The sequence below is a fragment of the Vigna unguiculata genome, chromosome 2 (assembly GCF_004118075.2).
Source record: "Vigna unguiculata cultivar IT97K-499-35 chromosome 2, ASM411807v1, whole genome shotgun sequence".
NCBI lineage: Eukaryota > Viridiplantae > Streptophyta > Magnoliopsida > Fabales > Fabaceae > Vigna > Vigna unguiculata.
This window is the reverse complement of record NC_040280.1, coordinates 30,441,423-30,460,637: the sequence shown is the minus strand read 5'-3', so window position 1 is coordinate 30,460,637 and position 19,215 is coordinate 30,441,423. Positions and strand designations below refer to the sequence as shown.

The 19,215-nt window shown below is 31.7% G+C and overlaps 1 protein-coding gene across 1 annotated transcript; it reads right to left on the bottom strand.

Annotated features, from left to right (window-relative positions):
- Nucleotides 1-4,055: 4,055 nt before the first annotated feature.
- On the bottom strand, nucleotides 4,056-15,171 carry LOC114171582 (regulator of nonsense transcripts 1 homolog). The gene is made up of 29 exons (XM_028056528.1): nucleotides 14,391-15,171; nucleotides 12,046-12,297; nucleotides 11,789-11,959; nucleotides 11,631-11,681; nucleotides 11,391-11,483; nucleotides 11,154-11,249; nucleotides 10,701-10,751; nucleotides 10,499-10,617; nucleotides 9,916-10,024; nucleotides 9,305-9,427; nucleotides 9,147-9,218; nucleotides 9,001-9,072; nucleotides 8,805-8,871; nucleotides 8,339-8,481; nucleotides 8,175-8,246; nucleotides 7,971-8,099; nucleotides 7,676-7,831; nucleotides 7,400-7,513; nucleotides 7,224-7,322; nucleotides 7,068-7,145; nucleotides 6,821-6,955; nucleotides 6,540-6,614; nucleotides 6,270-6,390; nucleotides 5,702-6,075; nucleotides 5,548-5,610; nucleotides 5,393-5,464; nucleotides 5,090-5,221; nucleotides 4,880-4,999; nucleotides 4,056-4,748 (listed from the first exon to the last, which is right to left on the bottom strand). The coding sequence occupies exons 1-29, from the start codon at nucleotides 14,913-14,915 to the stop codon at nucleotides 4,626-4,628; spliced, it is 3,807 nt and encodes a 1,268-aa protein (XP_027912329.1). The 5' UTR covers nucleotides 14,916-15,171; the 3' UTR covers nucleotides 4,056-4,625.
- Nucleotides 15,172-19,215: the final 4,044 nt, after the last annotated feature.

The window sequence follows — 19,215 nt, the reverse complement described above, 5'->3', positions numbered from 1 at the left end:
GACCTCTGATAAACACTCACGCCAGTTTTTTCTGAATGATTGCACCTAACTCTTCATCTACCCTCTCTTTTCCTCTTAATTTCCATAATACCCCCACTTTTTAAATTAAATCATGTTGAAATTTATTTCTAAATAATTTCCTAAGTACTTAAACATACTAAAACTCTGCTTTACTTAATAATACGTGATTAACTTCTGTGAACACACTGAAGTTTTTTTTATGAATTATACTTCTATGTATATATAGTGTTTTGTGCTTTACTTTTTCATTTTGTCTTAAATATAGTTTAACTAATTTAAGTGAGTTGTAAAAAAATGTATTACAGGTATAAAAAAATTCTGGTCAAAGGAATGTAATTTAACCGAAATTGTTTTTGCGGACCTATTAGATATAAATGTAAGAAAAGTACACTATCATCAATCAACTATAAATCATTGTAATAAAATTTTAAAAATCCTTATTATAAAATTATAAAAAAAAAAACTATTATATTATGTTGTGTGAACAAATAACTATATGAAAAGTTATTCGTTGTTGTTTGTCAGTAGTTAAAGATTATTGGTAATATAATTTTAAAATTAATTTTTATCATGTGATAATATATGAGATTGTGGCTTAAAATGCGTACATTATCTTTCTTAATCTATAACTATATATAAAGGGGATTCCCTCTTTTGTGTCCACATTTCATAATTCCAACTTTACCCTTTATAATTTAATTATTTATTAAATTTTTAAAAATTAACGGTTACTTTTACAAGTTTTTATAAAATTATTTACTTATCTCCTTTTTCTTTTTTCTCTTACTATTCATCAACAGTTATTTTTCTCTTATTTTCTCCGTACATTTTATTTTATTTTTTATAAATATACTTTTATTTTATTTTAAATTAATAACATTACAATATCATCAATTATTAATATAATTCAAAAAATACGTACACACAGGCGCGATAGCGCCTGTGTTTACACTAGTATAATATAATATATATATATATATATATATATATATATATTTGGAAATATCACGTGTATTTTTCTTTCTACCAAAATTAGAGTAACTTCCAGGAGTTGGCTCTTACGTTGTGTTTAAAATTTTAGATCAATTTTACGTCAAACAAAAACATTAAATTCTCTACTATTTTAGTTTTAAAATGAAATATGTAAATGTCATTGGTTTTAATCCAAAATTATAATTGATTAAATTAAATCTGCCAATACAAATTAGGAGAGTAATGATAAAAAAAACAAAAAAAAAACATGTGTTAGATTCCTTTGATCCTGTATTTGGTCTAGTCACCAGACAAAATATGAACAACCATTGATTCAGTAGATGTTTCAATTTGATTGGTAAAACTGTTTCCAGTGTAGAATTGTAACATCATCGTAATTTAACATGTTACTGAACTTTTCCATATGGCCAAAAAAGTTCCTCCAATAGAAGCCAATACTCCTCTTTGGTGAAATAAATTACTGATCCCGAAGTTTCGCATAAAAAAATTGCAGTGATGTATAAATACTTAGTTAAAAGTCTGGCATGAAGTATAAATAAAGTCAATTTATAATAAAAATAAATAAAATGCAATTCTTACTTATAAAGTTATATATAAGTTTTTTTTTATTAATTGTGCGTTCTATAATTTTTTCAGCAGAACTTAAATGAAGAAAAAAAAATCTTGAGACTCTTTAACCCTATACCAAATATCAAATTTTGTATTTCTTATCTTTTTTTACTATATCATAAATTGTAGCTATATTTGATGAGCTACTTTATTAATTGCAATATTATAAAGTATAATATTGAACTACTATTGAAAATCTCTTGTTATTGGAAGACTACACTACACTACACGTGCGTGTGGGACACTCATGAATAAGTGCCAAAATGATAGTAAATTAATAAATACTAATAATAAATATTAGTATTATTTGTTTATTTTGTCGAAACACCAACATATAACAGTGAGGCATGTGGAGGACAGATGGTCTCGTTCTCACGCGTTACGTGTTGTTCCAACTGAATGAGACTAATATAATTTTTTATTACCATTCAGATTAATTTGGGTATTTTCTTTTGACATGATGTTTAAGAAAATTTCAACCACTTTTTCATTTCTTTTGGGTACAATTTATCAATTAAAAAATATGTTTATTTTATTTCGTTCCTATGCTTTAGTGGACACGACTTGTGACAGTTTCATCATTTGCCTTCTTTTTAGTAGATTCCTACACTTGGCGCTTATATTATATTAAACCCGTATAATATAAAAAGATTTCTTTTTAAGAAAAATTTCAGTGTTCTATAAAATGAATGGAGAATCCCGGTTTTAATTATATATTTATCTTTACAACTAATAATTCTTTTTCTTCCGTGTATATTAACTAATTTTAAGACTTTATAGAACTATATATGTATACGTACAATTTAACAATTAAATGAGCAAATGCAATTTTGTACAAATAGTTATTAACAATAATAGTTTTACTAAAAATATTTAAAATAACTTGCATTTCTTCGTAGTTATTAACAATAATAGTTATTATGCACATAAAATAATAATAGTAATATTTAATTATTGGTTTATGTGCATAATAAAATATTTCTATTAAATAAATAGAAAACAAACAAAGTAACTACTTCTTTGTGCACCTTTGCTATGTTTTCTTAAAAATAAAATAATAGTCGGATCTAATTTCCTGCGTTAAGAAAAAGTAATATGAAAAATATAACTAGATAAAAGGCTAATCGTGCTAACATCTTTCTATCTATTTCTTGTATCCTTTCCCGGCATTTTGTTCATTTTCTTCGTATATAAAACTTGCTTATCATAACAAATATTAACCTTTAATTAGTTTTACTTCAGACAAAGCTACTTTCTTTTCAATAGATAATTGATGAATTTTGGCTTTAGGATATTCATGTAAATCTGTTAAGCTCTAATGGAAAGGTTGGTTGTCAGAGACAAATATAAGTAGGACACAATAAAAAAATAAATGGAGAATTGCGTATTACTTTTCGTACAATTTTTTAAAATTTATTAATCAATCTTTTTTTTACCATACAAATGAAATTTATGTATCACGAATTTGATTATGAGTTACAAATATCAATCTTTATTACTTGCACGAGGTGGCTGGCTTAAAGAAAAAAAATAGCACAATCCAGATAGACAAATGAGTGAACAAAAATAAACAATGAACAAATATGTGAGAAGATGCTGGTTAGTTTTACGTACAATTTTTTAAAATTTACTAACTACTCTCTTTTTTTTATCATATAAATGGATATACATATTATGTACCATAATTTTTTTTTTTAAATTCATAAAAATCAATCCTTACTGCTGTCACTAGGTGATTGGCTTGAAAAAAAAAACAAACTACCACTAGGTGATTGGCTTGAAAAAAAAAATCAAGTCCAATCGTATAGACAAAATAGTAAATAATAATAAATAAATAAGTTGGAAGCAGCATGTTATTTTTTCTACCATTTTTTAAACTTTACTAATTAATCTTTTTTTTATCATCTTATAGAATGTACTTTTTATGTACCGAATTTGATCTTATTATTTTCACTAAGTTAGAAAAAAATAAGACAATCTAAATTAAAAATAAGATGGACACAATGAACAAATATGTGAAAAGTTACTTACCATAATTTTTTTACAATTCACAAAAATCAAGCCTTGTTACTGACAGGTAACTGACTGAAAAAAAAAAAAAAACAGGCCCAACCGGAAAGGAAAAAATGTGAACATAATATTAAATTATTATGCCCACATTCCCACATTTTTCTACTTACATGGTGTTGGAATGTATAGGATTTATTTATACCTGTAAGTAGGGATATATTATGCCCACATTTTTCCCTACTTCCAAGTATAAATAAATCCTTTGAAGGTTTTGCTTAATTACTACTCGAAGCACTCAGATGTTGCAGACAATAGATATCTTAAGATTTGTAAATTCCAACTCCAGGAAGCTGTTAAGTAGATGATTGAAATTTTACTTAATTACTAATCAAAGCACTCAGATGTTGCAGTTTTAAGACAACTATTTTACATGGAAAACAACTATCACACTTTTATAAGCCACAGAAAATTCCGGGTGGCGGCAGTTGCATAATATAACTTTCAACATGTCATGTGTTTATAATATCGAGTTTAAATTACATGTCAGGAAGAGCTGAAAGGGTTCACTGCATCCCTGCCTTCTGTACAATAAGTTCCTTGGCGATAATTGCTGCCGTATGGATTACTATATTCAGTATTTCACCGACATGGAAAACCGCCCCTTCCGCTTTAAGATCGTAACCCTTTCGACAAAACCGTTCCATGTAATGCTTTCTCGAACATTTTCACCATAATCCCAAACAATACAAAACTTCAGTAAGGTAAAGGGGGTTATCTTATCATTTTGCAGCCCGGGATGCGCCTGCTTGTATCTTCGTAATGCCCCAAAACTCCATCAACTCAAATCATATATACCAATCCCACGGTATAGCTATCCCAAGGCAATCCTTCGGATGTCTCTTGCAAACGTCAGCACAAAAGACAGGCACAGACCCAGTTGTTGATTGCAAAGACTATAACCCATCAAAGCCACAATAAGCTCCCAAAGTTCCTCAACCGTTATAGTGGATTTTCTGATTTTGGGAGTTCTGAGCCTGAGACTGCTGTTGTGAAGCCTGCATGTTAAGCGGCTGTGTGTTGTAGTGAGCAAAAGGCTGGGAGTAGAGAGAATTCATCTGTACAAAGAACCCACAGAATTTACTAGGGGGAAAAACAACGGAGTTGAGTAATTTAAACGGGAATGACAAACAGCAAAACAATCACAGTATCAAATCACTTGTAAGAGAAAGGTTAGAACTACAAAAACCTGGGACTGAAGAGGGTTGGCATTAGCCACACCGAAATGGCTTTGAGTTGAATCATCTTGCAACGGGTCATTGAATCCCACCTGAGTAAAAAGACCTTGAGATCCATGGCCCATGTAGTCCTATGAATTAAAAAAAAAGGAAAATCAGAAAAGATAGGACAAAGCAACACATAGAAGAGGTGGATGCTAATTACTAGAATCTTCAACAACCTGAGACATAAAGTCGTTTCCAGAACCGAAACGAGAATAGCCAGCTTGAGAATTCTGGTTAAGAAAATTCCCAGGGAATCCACCTTGTGCTCCTTGTGTAGCAAAATCAACAGCATATCCACTTTGAGAAGCCTTAAGGAGGTCAAAGTGTCAGTAGAAAAACAACAACTGAACATGAACATCTAACTGATAGGATTTAGTCAATGGGAAGGACAAAAGCCCTGCACCCAGTTTTGCTGACTAATAAAGCAAATTTAATTCTAGAGAACATAAATAGTACTAAAATATTATTAGTTCACAAACCTGAGTAGAGAAATCAGTGACATTGTAAGGAACATGAGATCCCTGGCTTTTGAAGTCATCGCCCAAAAAGTCCTGATTTAAACCAAAATACACAAAAATTACCCAATTTTACATTGAAACAATATCAAGCTTTTTTACCAAGTCACAATAAATACCTGGGACATTCCAGGCATAGAAAATTGGTCTCGAAAGGACTGGCCAGCCCCTTGAACTGGCATCTAATATCAAACAGAAAAAATAGTCATAACACGGACAAAAAATAAAACCTGAAGATAGAACATATTAAGCTAGCATGGCGAAACAACGTACATTATTTGCAAACCCAGGTTGAGATAAAGGACCGCCAACAGATGGCTGGCTGTTAGGATTCTCTAGAGTAGGGAAGTTAAAGGTAGATCCAATATTCCCAATCGGCTGTTGGGTGCCTTGTTGGTGTGGAAGATGATTGCCAATTGGAGCACCAGAATTACCTCTACCAGCCCCAAAGCCTCGACTCCCAGGAGATGGAACATGAGGAACTGCCCCAACAGGTCCATGAACGGCCCCACGTGAAGGAATGGCATATGGTTGAGATTGGGGACCACCATGGAAGGGAGGCAAGGGAACCCTTGGCACAGGATATCCAGCAGGATGCACTCCAGGCTTATGACTTCCATTTGGTGGACCAGGAGGTATATAAGACCCTACAGTGGCAGAAAATTGTTGTCATACATACGATCTAAATTAAAATATCAAAAACCTCCATGAGGCATGTATAGGAAATGATAAAATTAAAAAAAATTAACTTCATCGGGACATAAAGATTATAAGACCACAAGGTTGACCTAAAAGTGTATTTGGAAAAAACAAAGACCCTATCCAACAAGAAAATACATACCCCTTCCTCGACTGCTCCTCCGATCTGAACTTGTTCCAGCTCCAGATCCAACAGAACCAAAATTATCATTAGCCGCAATTCCAGGTCCACCTCCATAAAAAAGCCTCCTTTCATTATAAATCTGAGTCAAAATAAACAACATAAAAGATATGTAACCATCTCAATAAGCAAATTCCTCACTGGAAAAGCACCCCACCTGAATGCATTAACAGACCCTTACCACATGCACAAAGCAAATAAATGAAAACCATAGCATCCATGAGTACCTACCTTCTTGGGTTTCTGAAACTGAACCATACTCTGTTTCAAATTGTTTAAAGGCCCTTCAACTAAGCACTCATGTTCCTGTTTAGACAAAAAGGAAGAAAAGTGCAACTTATTTAGAAAACTAAAAAACTACAGAAATAGGAGATCAATGTGAAATCACTCGTGAGAAAACTCTTTTATCAGAATTCTACAATTAGCACAAACATTTCAAATTTAGTTCTAACGTCTGCTATGTCCCACAAAGCTTTTAAAGAAGTAATAAAATCACAAAACAAAAGAACTACCTTGTAGTGAGTCAATAAACTATTCCACAGAGGCTGCTTGCTCAAAACTTTAGGGTTTCCCAAAATAACAATACCATATCTTGCTCGAGTCAAGGCAACATTGAGCCTCCTAGGATCATTCAGGAATCCAATGCCCTACAGAAAAAGTATAGAAGTCAAATTAATCATTCTAAACAAAGGGACAAAATGAAGATATTTGAAGCATGAAAACTTTGAAAGGCAACAAACAAAGGATAAGTTCACCTACCTGATGTTCATTACTTCTAACACAAGAAAGAATGATGTAGTCTTTTTCCCTTCCTTGAAAAGAATCGACACTAGCAACCTGAAAAGAACAAAACAGATGTAGCAACTGCAACAAGAACAGAGATTGATCATAGAAATAAAGATATCTATCTAAAACCTCAATCTCCTTGTAAAGCTGCTGCCTGAGAGCACCATTTCTTGACATATAGTTCACAATATAAGCTCTTTGTCCTTCATAAGGTGTTATCACACCAATCTGTCAAACGTTTTAAGAAAATATTAATATAATATGAACTTTAACGGTGTTCGTGTAAACCCGTTTACAAAATATACCTGACTTGGAACCACACCACTTTTTAAGAAAGTAGTTACAATCTTTTCAACATTTGCAGCCTCAGTCCTATTTAAATAAGATGTTCCACTAGCACTTATCTCTTCTTGTCCCATCTACAAAACAGGTAGATACATTTCGGCATGAACAAGGGAAAAATGACAAGCATAAAAGAAAAGAACAGCAAAAAATGATAAGATGTCGTTGATTATGATAGGAACATTTCGACTTAACAAAAGAAATAATATAAACACACACAATACATGTCTTAACAGTACCTGAACATAGAAAAACATAGGACGGTTTGGAACTGGCCATGGAAAATCAATTCCTGATGATTGCCTTTCATTAACAGTGACTCCATTTTGCAGGGTGCCTTCATAAAAGCTGTTTGAGGGAAATTCTGAAAGACATGGATGCATTCGGTACTGAACCTGATGTTTGAGATAATAAAACAAAAAAACTCAGTCAGTATAGTAAAAAAATTACAAAAATAAGCCAAACTAAATAATTCAGCATGGATCGTTACAGGCTCTTATAAAACCAATGAACAATACCTAAAAGGTTCTTTACCTGCAACCTAATTGGTTTAACACCAAGTAGAACAAGTCGTTCAAAAAGTGACTGAGCTAATCCAGCGCGAGCTGCTTTCTTGCACATAATAACTGGACCAAGCTGACAATGATCACCAACAAGAACAACCTAAACAAAAACAACCTGTTAAAATTATTGACAAACAAAGGCCACACAACTGCATGTGCATATTTAACAAAATACCTGCTTTGCTCCTAGAACCAAAGGTATGAGGCACTCAGGTTCAGTTGCTTGAGTAGACTCATCAATAAGCACCTGCAAAAAAAAATAGAAATGATAATAATGACTAATAGTGTAAAAAGTGAATGCTAATGAAATTTATGCACTATAAGAATTTGTATGTCAACCTGACGGAACCTAAAATTTGCTAGCCGAGGATCTCCAGCACCAACACATGTACAGCAGATCACATCTGCACTCTGAGAAATCTCCCTCTCAGTTGCTCGCTTAAGAGCTTTGTATTTTTTCTCATCACTGCTGGAAAGTTCACCTGGTGTGATGAAATAAAACATGGCATTGTTAGTAACAAACAAATGAAGATTGAAAGGCAGAAAACGCACTATTTCTAAATAATCCTCTGCAGATTAAAACTCGGAAATAGATTGATAACACTTCTCAATCCTAGATATTAAAAATGCAAAAATTAAAAGTCTTGGCAGGGAGTGTTTCACACAAACTAGATAAGAGACAACCAAAATCCACATTTGGATAAATCAGGATGTACAAAAGTTAACGAAATCAGGATGTACAAAAGTTAACGAAATCAGGATGTACAAAAGTTAACGAAATCAGGTTCTAAAAAGGCACCAATACCTTGCTCATCCTTCAGCTGTTGCAACTTATGAAGTTCACTCTTGTCAGACGTGTCAAGATGTCGAACCTACAATTACAAGAGACGCCATTAACATTCACATGCATCATACAGTGATTAAATATTTAAAATGCATTATGCAATAAGTATACTGCATATGGACATGACATGAAAAGAATATTAGTGGAAGGCACTAACCTGATAGTGGAGAGTTAAATGCTCAACAGGAGAACTAACAGCTTCCCTAGATTTTGCACAAAGCCTCACAACCTTGAATGTAAGATTTGCATATTAGACAAGACCTTCACTTTTTTCATATATAACACAATTAACATTGACTATACCTTTAATCCAGTAGCACTTATCTTTTCAGCTAGCTGGTCAACAGCTACATTACTGGGTGCACAAACCAAAACCTGAAAAATAAGTTGAGGGATGACAATTAGTGAATAGAAACACAGCAGAAAAACAAATGATATCTAGGATGCATTTAAGAATATACCTGTCCCTGACCTTGCTTGGCCATGTGGTATACAAGTGCTGCAGAAGTTACAGTCTTACCAGTTCCAGGAGGTCCTTGAATCAAACTTATAGGCCTCTGAAGAACACTCTTGACAGCAAAAACCTACAAACATTGATGATCAGTAACAATTTTTACGATTTTACAACACAAAATAATAGAGGAAGCAGACAAAACCTTTCATCAGTTTTATTCAGGTTCTTTAATACTTCAAAATTTATAATATGCAATAACAATATTGTTCCCAAAAATAAAAGTAACAAATTATTATTAAGCTATACATCAGCAAAAACCTACAAACATTGATGATCAGTAACAATTTTTACGATTTTACAACACAAAATAATAGAGGAAGCAGACAAAACCTTTCATCAGTTTTATTCAGGTTCTTTAATACTTCAAAATTTATAATATGCAATAACAACATTGTTCCCAAAAATAAAAGTAACAAATTAATATTAAGCTATACATCAGAATATTAAAATAAATATATATATATATATATAAATATAATGGTCAAAATACATTTTTCCAAAACATTGCTGAAATTCAATGCTGACACAATAGTAAATTAGTAAAGAAGTGCAACATACTTGAGATGCGTTCAGCTCAGGAAGGCCAGGTGCACCAAAACGACGAGGCAAAGCATTTCGCACCATCTGAACCTCAACTTCGTGACCCAGTAAGTGGTGATAAATATACCTACATAATAATCAGAAATTGTAAAAAAACATCAAATAAAGAATCATAGTCAATTAGTTAAAAGTTAAAAAAAACAAAAATCCTGGTAAAATTCAAAGTTTGTTAGAAATGGTGACAGAACCAAAAGGAAGTGAGAACGACCTTCACAGTTCTGTTATAAAGAAAAGGCAAAAATGGGTTAAATTGTAATAAGTTATAATTGGGTAGTTATTATACAGTTTGGCTTAATAAATAGGTCTCTGTTGGGGTGGGGTTTTTTATGAATATATGTTACTCAACTTTCTCATTTCAACTCAATGTGTGACTTTCAACTTATACTTAGATTCCTAAAAATCTTAAGTGTGAGCTGGATTTTACTATATATATATATATATATATATATATATATATATATATATATATATATATATATATATATATAGACAAAAGGAAAACGAAATACAAGGCATCAATTTTAACCAAGGGAAAACTCACCCACTAACACTTGTCTCATCCACAGCAAAGGTTTTCATAGCTCCCTGCATCCTATCAAAGCTTGTACTTTTCCAGACAAAATCAACACTGAACCCATGGTTAACATCAACAGGAACACCCTGATAACAAGAAGAGGAATAACCACCAAGAATAAAAAGCATAAAAGAACGACACAAGTATCACAAAGTAATGCTAAATTCACCTGACTAGCACGGAGCTCCAGTGCAACCTCCTCTTGCGCAGTTAGCTTAATCTGAACAATAGAACATGAAGCATCTTACACATCATATAATCAAATAATTTAAAGAAATAGCCAATACAATATATCACTAAACAAGTGAACAATAGAACAAATAAAATACAAAAATCAACAATGCTTCCTTTACTTCTTGAAAAGGAGCAATGTGTATTTGGGTATTGCTCAAAATATAATTGGATATGATATGAGCATACTTGAGAGACAAGTTCGGACAAGTTTAATTATTTGAAAATAATTTTCTTTATTATATTTATCAGCCCATATTCAAGTATTTTTTTTAAATTACATACATTAACAGTTTTAATGATAGCATAAAGACAAAATGTGAAGACTAAAACAACCAGAGTCGTTTTTGAAAAACTACGGATAGAGAGGAAAAAAAACATTCATCCATACCACATGACCAACTGACTGCCATGCAGGATGAGCAGCATCACCAGAATAGCGGAGTCTTAACTCATCACCAGGTACAAGCCGCAACTCATTATCCTCCTACAATATATGGTTTATCGTCACACAAAGAGTATAAATGCAAAAGGACATTTAGAATACAAACTATGAAAAACATAAGACAACATGACATATGCAACGTGCAAAAATAGCAATACATTGGAGACTAAGCAAAAGATATACCTTTGGAAATACAAAATAGGCAACACGCTTCTTATTAAGACCAATATCCCATCGAATAGTGACATTGTCCTTACTTTGTGATTCTTTCATCATCTACAAGAATATATAGCAAGATGTGAGGAAAACATAATGCAATCAAAAAAATTTCTGCTTAGAGAAGTTCCAAAAATACATGCAGAAGAAAAAAGGACAAAAAAACTATATAGAACGTGTTGCAGTGGAGTAAAGAACAAATATTACCTTATCATAATCAGCTTCAAGCTTAATAAGAGGTGCAAATACATTTTGATACTAAGACAAAGAGACAAAACGAGAAATGTATTAAATAAGACCCGAGTTTATACCATAAAATTGTAAATGTGAAAGTAAAAAAATAACAAGAAATCCTGAATACACACCTGATATGCATCTTCATATTTCAAAGCCACAGACTGAGGTTCATCATCTACACCAGGCTTCTCAAGGTCCTCAAAAGAAGCATCAGGATTTGTCTTCCACAATTCCTCCACCTTATTTATTTGCTGTGCACTTATTTGGCGAGCTCTTAACTGCTCCTGTTCAGATGGGATCTGCAGCAGAAAACAAAATGTATCAAGGATGGATCGACAAAATATGTAAAACATTATATTAATTAAACAAAAAGTAACATAGTAACCTTCACAAGCCACTGCAAGAAACACCTATCATCAATCAAGGGACACCATTGACTAAGGTCCCAATTCATGTCCTTCAAGGCATTAACACTCAAGCAAGGTTCCCGACATAGTAAGACAACTACACTTTCCGTCTTTGCAGAAATAAATCCAAGGAGAAAAACATTGCGACATCCACAATTGTAGCATTCAAGAATTGTTTCTCCCAACGGACTATCTTTGTGTAGACAGACTTCCTTGTGTTTAGCCCGAACCTACATTTAAAAAATGTATCATAAGCAACATTTGCTCACCAAAGACCAATATAAATTATCGTCATTACACAAGTAAAAAAGAAAGAATTATCTGTCAAATAAACAAATTTTCCCGAAAAAAACAATGATGAAGCTTGCATCAGAAATTCATAAGATGCCCAGAAAATCAGGTTTATTGCTAATCAGTAAAACATGTAAGGAAAATTACAAGTTCTTGAATCTCAAACTTAAGAAATTCAAGCTGCAACATGTAAGATAAACCAGCATAAGAGAGAAAAATTAGAAGAGCCAGGGGAGACAGCAAAGATAGAAGCTATAGAATTTTTATTTTATCTTAATGTTTTTCTAGCCTCCGAAACTGGGCCACCAGCCACACTTCCCCCCTTTTTGTTCTAAAAGCATATTTTAACCATTAAGACCATACACCAGATAAAGGAGAACATAGATTTTCTTGTTCATAAAAATAAATAAATAAATAAATAATCAAAGAAACATAAGTAGGTAAGAAGCAAACAAGCGAATGCATAAATTAATTTCCTGTTTCCCTTAGCTGTTTTTTTTTTCTGCAAAAACAGCATTTTACACAAGTAACTACCATACAAATATATACACAACAAACTTGAAAAAAGATTCAAGATAATGAAGACTAATACTAGAAACACAATCACAATAATAGATAAAAAATAACAGCCTGACAACAATAATTACAGGGAGAATAGCAAAATTACACTCAATCCTAGCTTAAAATACTAAATGAATAATGACTCGGCCAATTCAGAAGGATACCTATTACAGAGATTATATTCTGTTGAGTAGCAGCAGATCCAGTCAGGATCTTGCCGAACCAAATGGAAAATGACTTGTTTCGGCTACTAATTTTTTCGACCAGGTAAGTAAGTACTTAAGGTCATGACAGAAACTAAGTGCTACATAGGAGATTGACTATCAAATATTATAGAGGACCTTTGTGAGTGAAAACCCTGAAAATGCTAAAATACCAGCTGTCCAACTACATCTGCTATGAATATGTGACCTGTGCTTTACTTACGACTAACTATTGGAATTCAACAAAAAAAAAAAAAAAAAAAAAACTATGAATTAAAGCCAATATCTCATGACAATTAATGACTAAATCAAAAAATCCTGTTACTCATCAAAAATAACAACAATGCTCAAAAAACTGTGTTTAACAGAATAAGAGAGACACAAAAGTAAATAAAAAGTGATTATAATTATAATAATAATAATAAAAACAAATAAACTGCACATATGATGAACACCATCTTCCTAGAAACAGCCAAGTGGGTAACTTAACACAGATTGTGAGATTCGAGGAAAAGCAAAAAACTTCAAATTGCCTTCAAATAAGTTTTTGTTGTAACTATTAAGTAGATTCATTAATCTAAACTGACTACATTAAATAAATTGATCACTAAGTTTGATAACCCCCTCCAAAAAAAATTAAATAAATAATAAGTAGAGTTTAATAAAAATGTGACTGGTAATCTTCATTAACCTTGGTTTTTCAAATAAGTATTTAGCATATGGACAGAAAAGATCACATACATCAATTATTGCCAGAGAACAAGTAACCCATGCCCATCAATACATTTGGGGAATGGATTGCATGCTCGTGTTGTAAAACCAATAGGTTGGATTTCTCAAGCTTCAAGGGCGATTCTTGACCAACAGCCCACAAGCATAAATTCTTCTAGTTCAAGAACTTCAACCTTTCCATTAAAATGGATTGAAACATAAAATAATAACCTAAGGAATCACTCGCTAGGGCCACAAACATGCGCGTTGACAACTTCGCAGTTACAACATGCTCACTAAATATCAATCATTTATTCTGGACAGTCTAATTTCGACTACTGCATGAATATCTAGGATCCTCCCCGTAATTTGAATGGAACAATAAAAAATAAAACATGTTACTACCACACGCCACATAATCACGAGCCACGGTACTCGATATGTAAACAACGAATCACACCACAAATTAAAACGCCAAAGAGAAAATAAGTATATTCAATATCAGACAAGATAAGAAAAACAACAAGGAAAGGAAAATGCAGTTACGAGAAACAAACCAGGTGATTGACAATATGTGATCCAGAAGTGTTCCCCCGTGAATTACAGAACCACTTACGACACGAAGGCACATTGCACCTCACAACACAAGCGGGATTGGAAACACCGCAATAACGGCAAGCGTGTTCAGTGAAATCTCCTTTACCATACTCATAGTTATCATCATCCCCAGTGTCCTCAAAATTCAACCCACTCATCCCCGCGGCAAGCGCATCCACCATCTGGCTGTTGTGCCCACCGCCGTTCCCCGACCGGCCGCCCTTGGTGGCGCTACCAGGAGCCGCGGAGACAGGTGAGGCATCGGACTGGTGATCGGAGCCGGGTCCCCCAACGGCGCCGCGCTCCGACGTGTCCGCAAGCGAATCGGACGGAGTTGGCCATGCTACCGGCGACCTAATCGGGTCACGGAATTCAGGGTAGTCGAAATCCTCGCCCTGTGTGTTAAATTCAAGAAAGGTGTAGGCGTCGTTGCCGGTGTCGGGCTGCGAAGCGGTGTCGAATAGATTGCTCTGTTGCGAGTCCATTATTAGGGTTTTCGGAATCAAGAAGAGGAGCGTCCGATCCTTTGAGTGTCGGAGCTAGGGTTTTAAGCGAACGCGTTGTGAATGTCAGGCTGGAAATGGATTCTGAAATTTTGTGATTAGGGTTAGGGTTGGGTGTGGGAATATGGAAGAAGAGAGAGAAGGACGAGTCACTCTGAAAGAAGGATGAAAGTGTGAGACACATACACAAAGGGTGATTGAGCGTATTCGCGCGAGTGCGTAGAGACGTATCTATGAACATACGGATACACTGATTCCCTAAGCTTCCACGCTCTATGCATTATACTATTTTATTTATTTATATATTGGCTAGGTCTGACCTCCTTAAACATGGTCATTACAAGATAGAGGGTTAAATATCTTTTGTACATGTAATTTAAAATTTTAACTTTTATCAAATTTTAACTGAATAATTGAGTCTTTTAATTTTATTTAAATTAATAATTCACTTGTTTGATAGTGTAACTAAAAAAACATTGCATAAAAATTTCATTGGTATTTAATGTTGGTTGTTGACATGGATTTAATTATTGAGGGTTAGATTTTGTAAGATCCTCAAAAGTGATAATAAAATAAAAATATTTTTTTAAAATGGTTAATTATTTATTTTGTTTAAAAGATATATAAGTAGTTATTATAATATATTTTTTTCAAAAATAAATAAAGTAGTTATTATAATATAAGTAAATTATATATAAGATGGTTATTTCTTAAATAGATTTATTAAAAAATATAAGATTTATTATGTGTGTGATTTTTGTTATGTATGATAGATTTAAAGAAATTTTTTAAGAAATAAAAAAGAAGGTAAAAAATAAATATTTAAAATTTTATGATTCTTATAATGATCATTTAAAATATTTTAGGAGTATCTAAGGTTTTAAGGATATTTAATATTTTATGTAATTTAAAATTTAAGTTTTTATCAAATTTTAATTGAATAATCCGATCTTTTTGCATTTTAAAATTAATAATTCACATGTTTGATAACGTAACTGAAAAAACATTACATAAAAATATCATTGATATTTGATTTTTGTTGACAAATATTTAATTATTTAGGATTAAATGTCGTATGATCCTCAAAAATTATAACAGAACTGTCAAAATATATTTTTGAAATGGTTTATTATTTATTTTCTTTGAAATATACGTAAGTGATTATTATAATATAAATATTCTGAATTATACGTAAAATTTATTATGTGTGATTTTCGTTTTATAAAATAAATTTAAAGAACTTTTTTAAGAGACGTAAATTAAAAGATATAAAAATAAATATCAACTATTTCATGTTATTAGAAGGATCATCTAAAATTTTATAAGAGTATTTAGAACTTTAAATATTGGAGTAAAAACTATGGAAAAGAAAGATAAATACATTAGAGGTATGTTTGGATAAAGTATTTTAACGAAGCAAATCATTTTTGTAAGAATTTAAATTTCTTTGTAATGAAATGTTTTGTTTGGATAGAGAAATTAGAAAGTATCTTAAATGTACCCTTTTTTATGAAGTATTTCAATTTGCCACATTAGTAAAATTCAAATACCCTCAAAATAGATAGAATTTGAAATTCTTCTTACTCAACCTCACACTCTAGACTCTTAGGTAGAATTGTCAAATTGGTCCAGTCCATAAATGGGCTCGATGAACTAGGTCGACGAGCCCGACGGGCCGGGTGAGCCCAATGACTATAGACGGAGCGGACGAGCTAAAAGATATGATATAAGAGATAAAAGATAAAAGATAAAAGATAAAACATAAGATATAAGAGAATAAAAAATAAGATATAAGAGATATGAGATATGAAATAACAAATAAGAAATATGAGAAACGAGATGTAAGACATGAGACGTGGGACGTTCGACGTTCGACGTGGGACGTTCGACGTGAGACGTTCGACGTGAGATGTTAGACATGAGACGTAAGACGTGAGATGTGAGATATGAGATAAAAGATAAGCGATAAGAGATAAAAATATAAGAGATGAGAGATAAGAGATAAAATATAAAAGATATGAAATAAGATATATGAGATAAGAACTAAGAGATAAGAGATAAGAAATAAGAGATAAGAGATAAGAGATAAGAGATAAGAGATAAAAGATAAGAGATAAGAGATAAAAGATAAAATATAAGAGATAAGAGATAAGAGATAAGGGATAAGGGATGAGAGAATAAAAGATAATATATAAGAGAATAAAAGATAAGATATAAGAGATATGAGATATCAAATAAGAAATAAAAGAAATGAGATGTAAGACGTGAGACGTGAGATGTGAGATGTGAGATGTGAGATATGAGATACGAGATAAAGAAAAGATAAGAAATAAGAGATAAGAGATAAGAGATAAAAGATAAAAGATAAGAGATAAGGGATGAGAGATAAGGGATGAGAGAATAAAAGATGATATATAGGAGAATAAAAGATAAGATATAAGAGATATGAGATATCAAATAAGAAATAAGAGAAATGAGATGTAAGACGTGAGACGTGAAATAAATGATAAGAGATAAGAGATAAGAGATAAGAGATAGGAGATAAGAAATAAGAAATAAGAAATAAGAGAGATAAGAGATAAGTTATAAGAGATAAGTTATAAAAGACAAGAGATATTAGATAAAGGATAAGAGATAAGAGAAAAGAGATAAGAGAAAAGAGATAAAATATAAGAGAATAAAAGATAAGAGATAAGAGATAAGAGATAAGAGATAAGAGATAAGAGATAAGAGATAAGAGATAAGAGATAAGAGATAAGAGATAAGAGATAAGAGATAAGAGATAAGAGATAAGAGATAAGAGATAAGAGATAAGAGATAAGAGATAAAAGATAAGAGATAAGAGAAAAGAGAAAAGAGAAAAGAGAAAAGAGAAAAGAGAAAAGAGATAAGAGATAAGAGATAAGAGATAAAATATAAGAGAATAAAAGATAAGATATAAGAGATATGAGATAAATGATAAGAGACAAGAGATAAGAGGTAAAAAATTAAAAATAAGAGATAAGAGATAAGAGATAAGAGATAAGAGATAAGGGATGAGAGAATAAAAGATAATATATAGGAAAATAAAAGATAAGATACAAGAGATATGAGATATCGAATAAAAAATAAGAGAAATGAGATGTAAAACATGAGACGTGATATGAGATATGAGATATGAGATAGGAGATAAGAGATAAAAGATAAGAGATATTAGATAAATGATAAGAGATAAGATATAAGAGATAAGAGATAAGAGATAAGAGATAAAAGATAGGAGTTAAAAAATAAGAAATAAGAGAGATAAGAGATAAGTTATAAGAGATAAGTTATAAAAGATAAGAGATATTAGATAAAGGATAAGAGATAAGAGATAAGAGATAAGAGATAAGAGATAAGAGATAAGAGATAAGAGAAAAGAGAAAGAGATAAGAGATAAGAGATAAGAGATAAGAGATAAGAGATACGAGATAAAATATAAGAGAATAAAAGATAAGATATAAGAGATAAGAGATAAGAGATAAGAGATAAGAGATAAGAAATAAGAGATAAGAGATAAGAGATAAGACATAAGACATAAGACATAAGAGATAAGAGATAAGAGATAAGAGATAAGAGATAAGAGATAAGAGATAAGAGATAAGAGATAAGAGATAAGAGATAAGAGATAAGAGATAAGAGATAAGAGATAAGAGATAAGAGATAAGAGATAAGAGATAAGAGATAAGAGATAAGAGATAAGAAATAAGAGATAAGAGATAAGACATAAGACATAAGACATAAGACATAAGAGATAAGAGATAAGAGATAAGAGATAAGAGATAAGAGATAAGAGATAAAACATAAGACATAAGAGATAAGAGATAAGAGATAAGAGATAAGAGATAAGAGATAAGAGATAAGAAAATAAGAGAATAAAAGATAAGATATAAGAGATATGAGATATGAGATATGAGATATAAAATAAGAAATATGAGAAATGAGATATAAGACGTGGAACATGAGACGTGAGACGTGAAACGTGAGACGTGAGATGTAAGATATGAGATATGAGATAAGAGATAAGAGATAAGAGATAAGAGATAAAGAAAAGAAAAGAGAAAAGAGATAAGAGATATTAGATAAATGATAAGAGATAAAAGATAAGAGATATTAGATAAATTATAAGAGATAAGATATAAGATATAAGATATAAGAGATGAGAGATAAGAAATAAGAGATAAGAGATAAGTTATAAGTTATAAGATATAAGTTATAAAAGATAAGATATATTAGATAAAGGATATGAGATAAGAGATAAGAG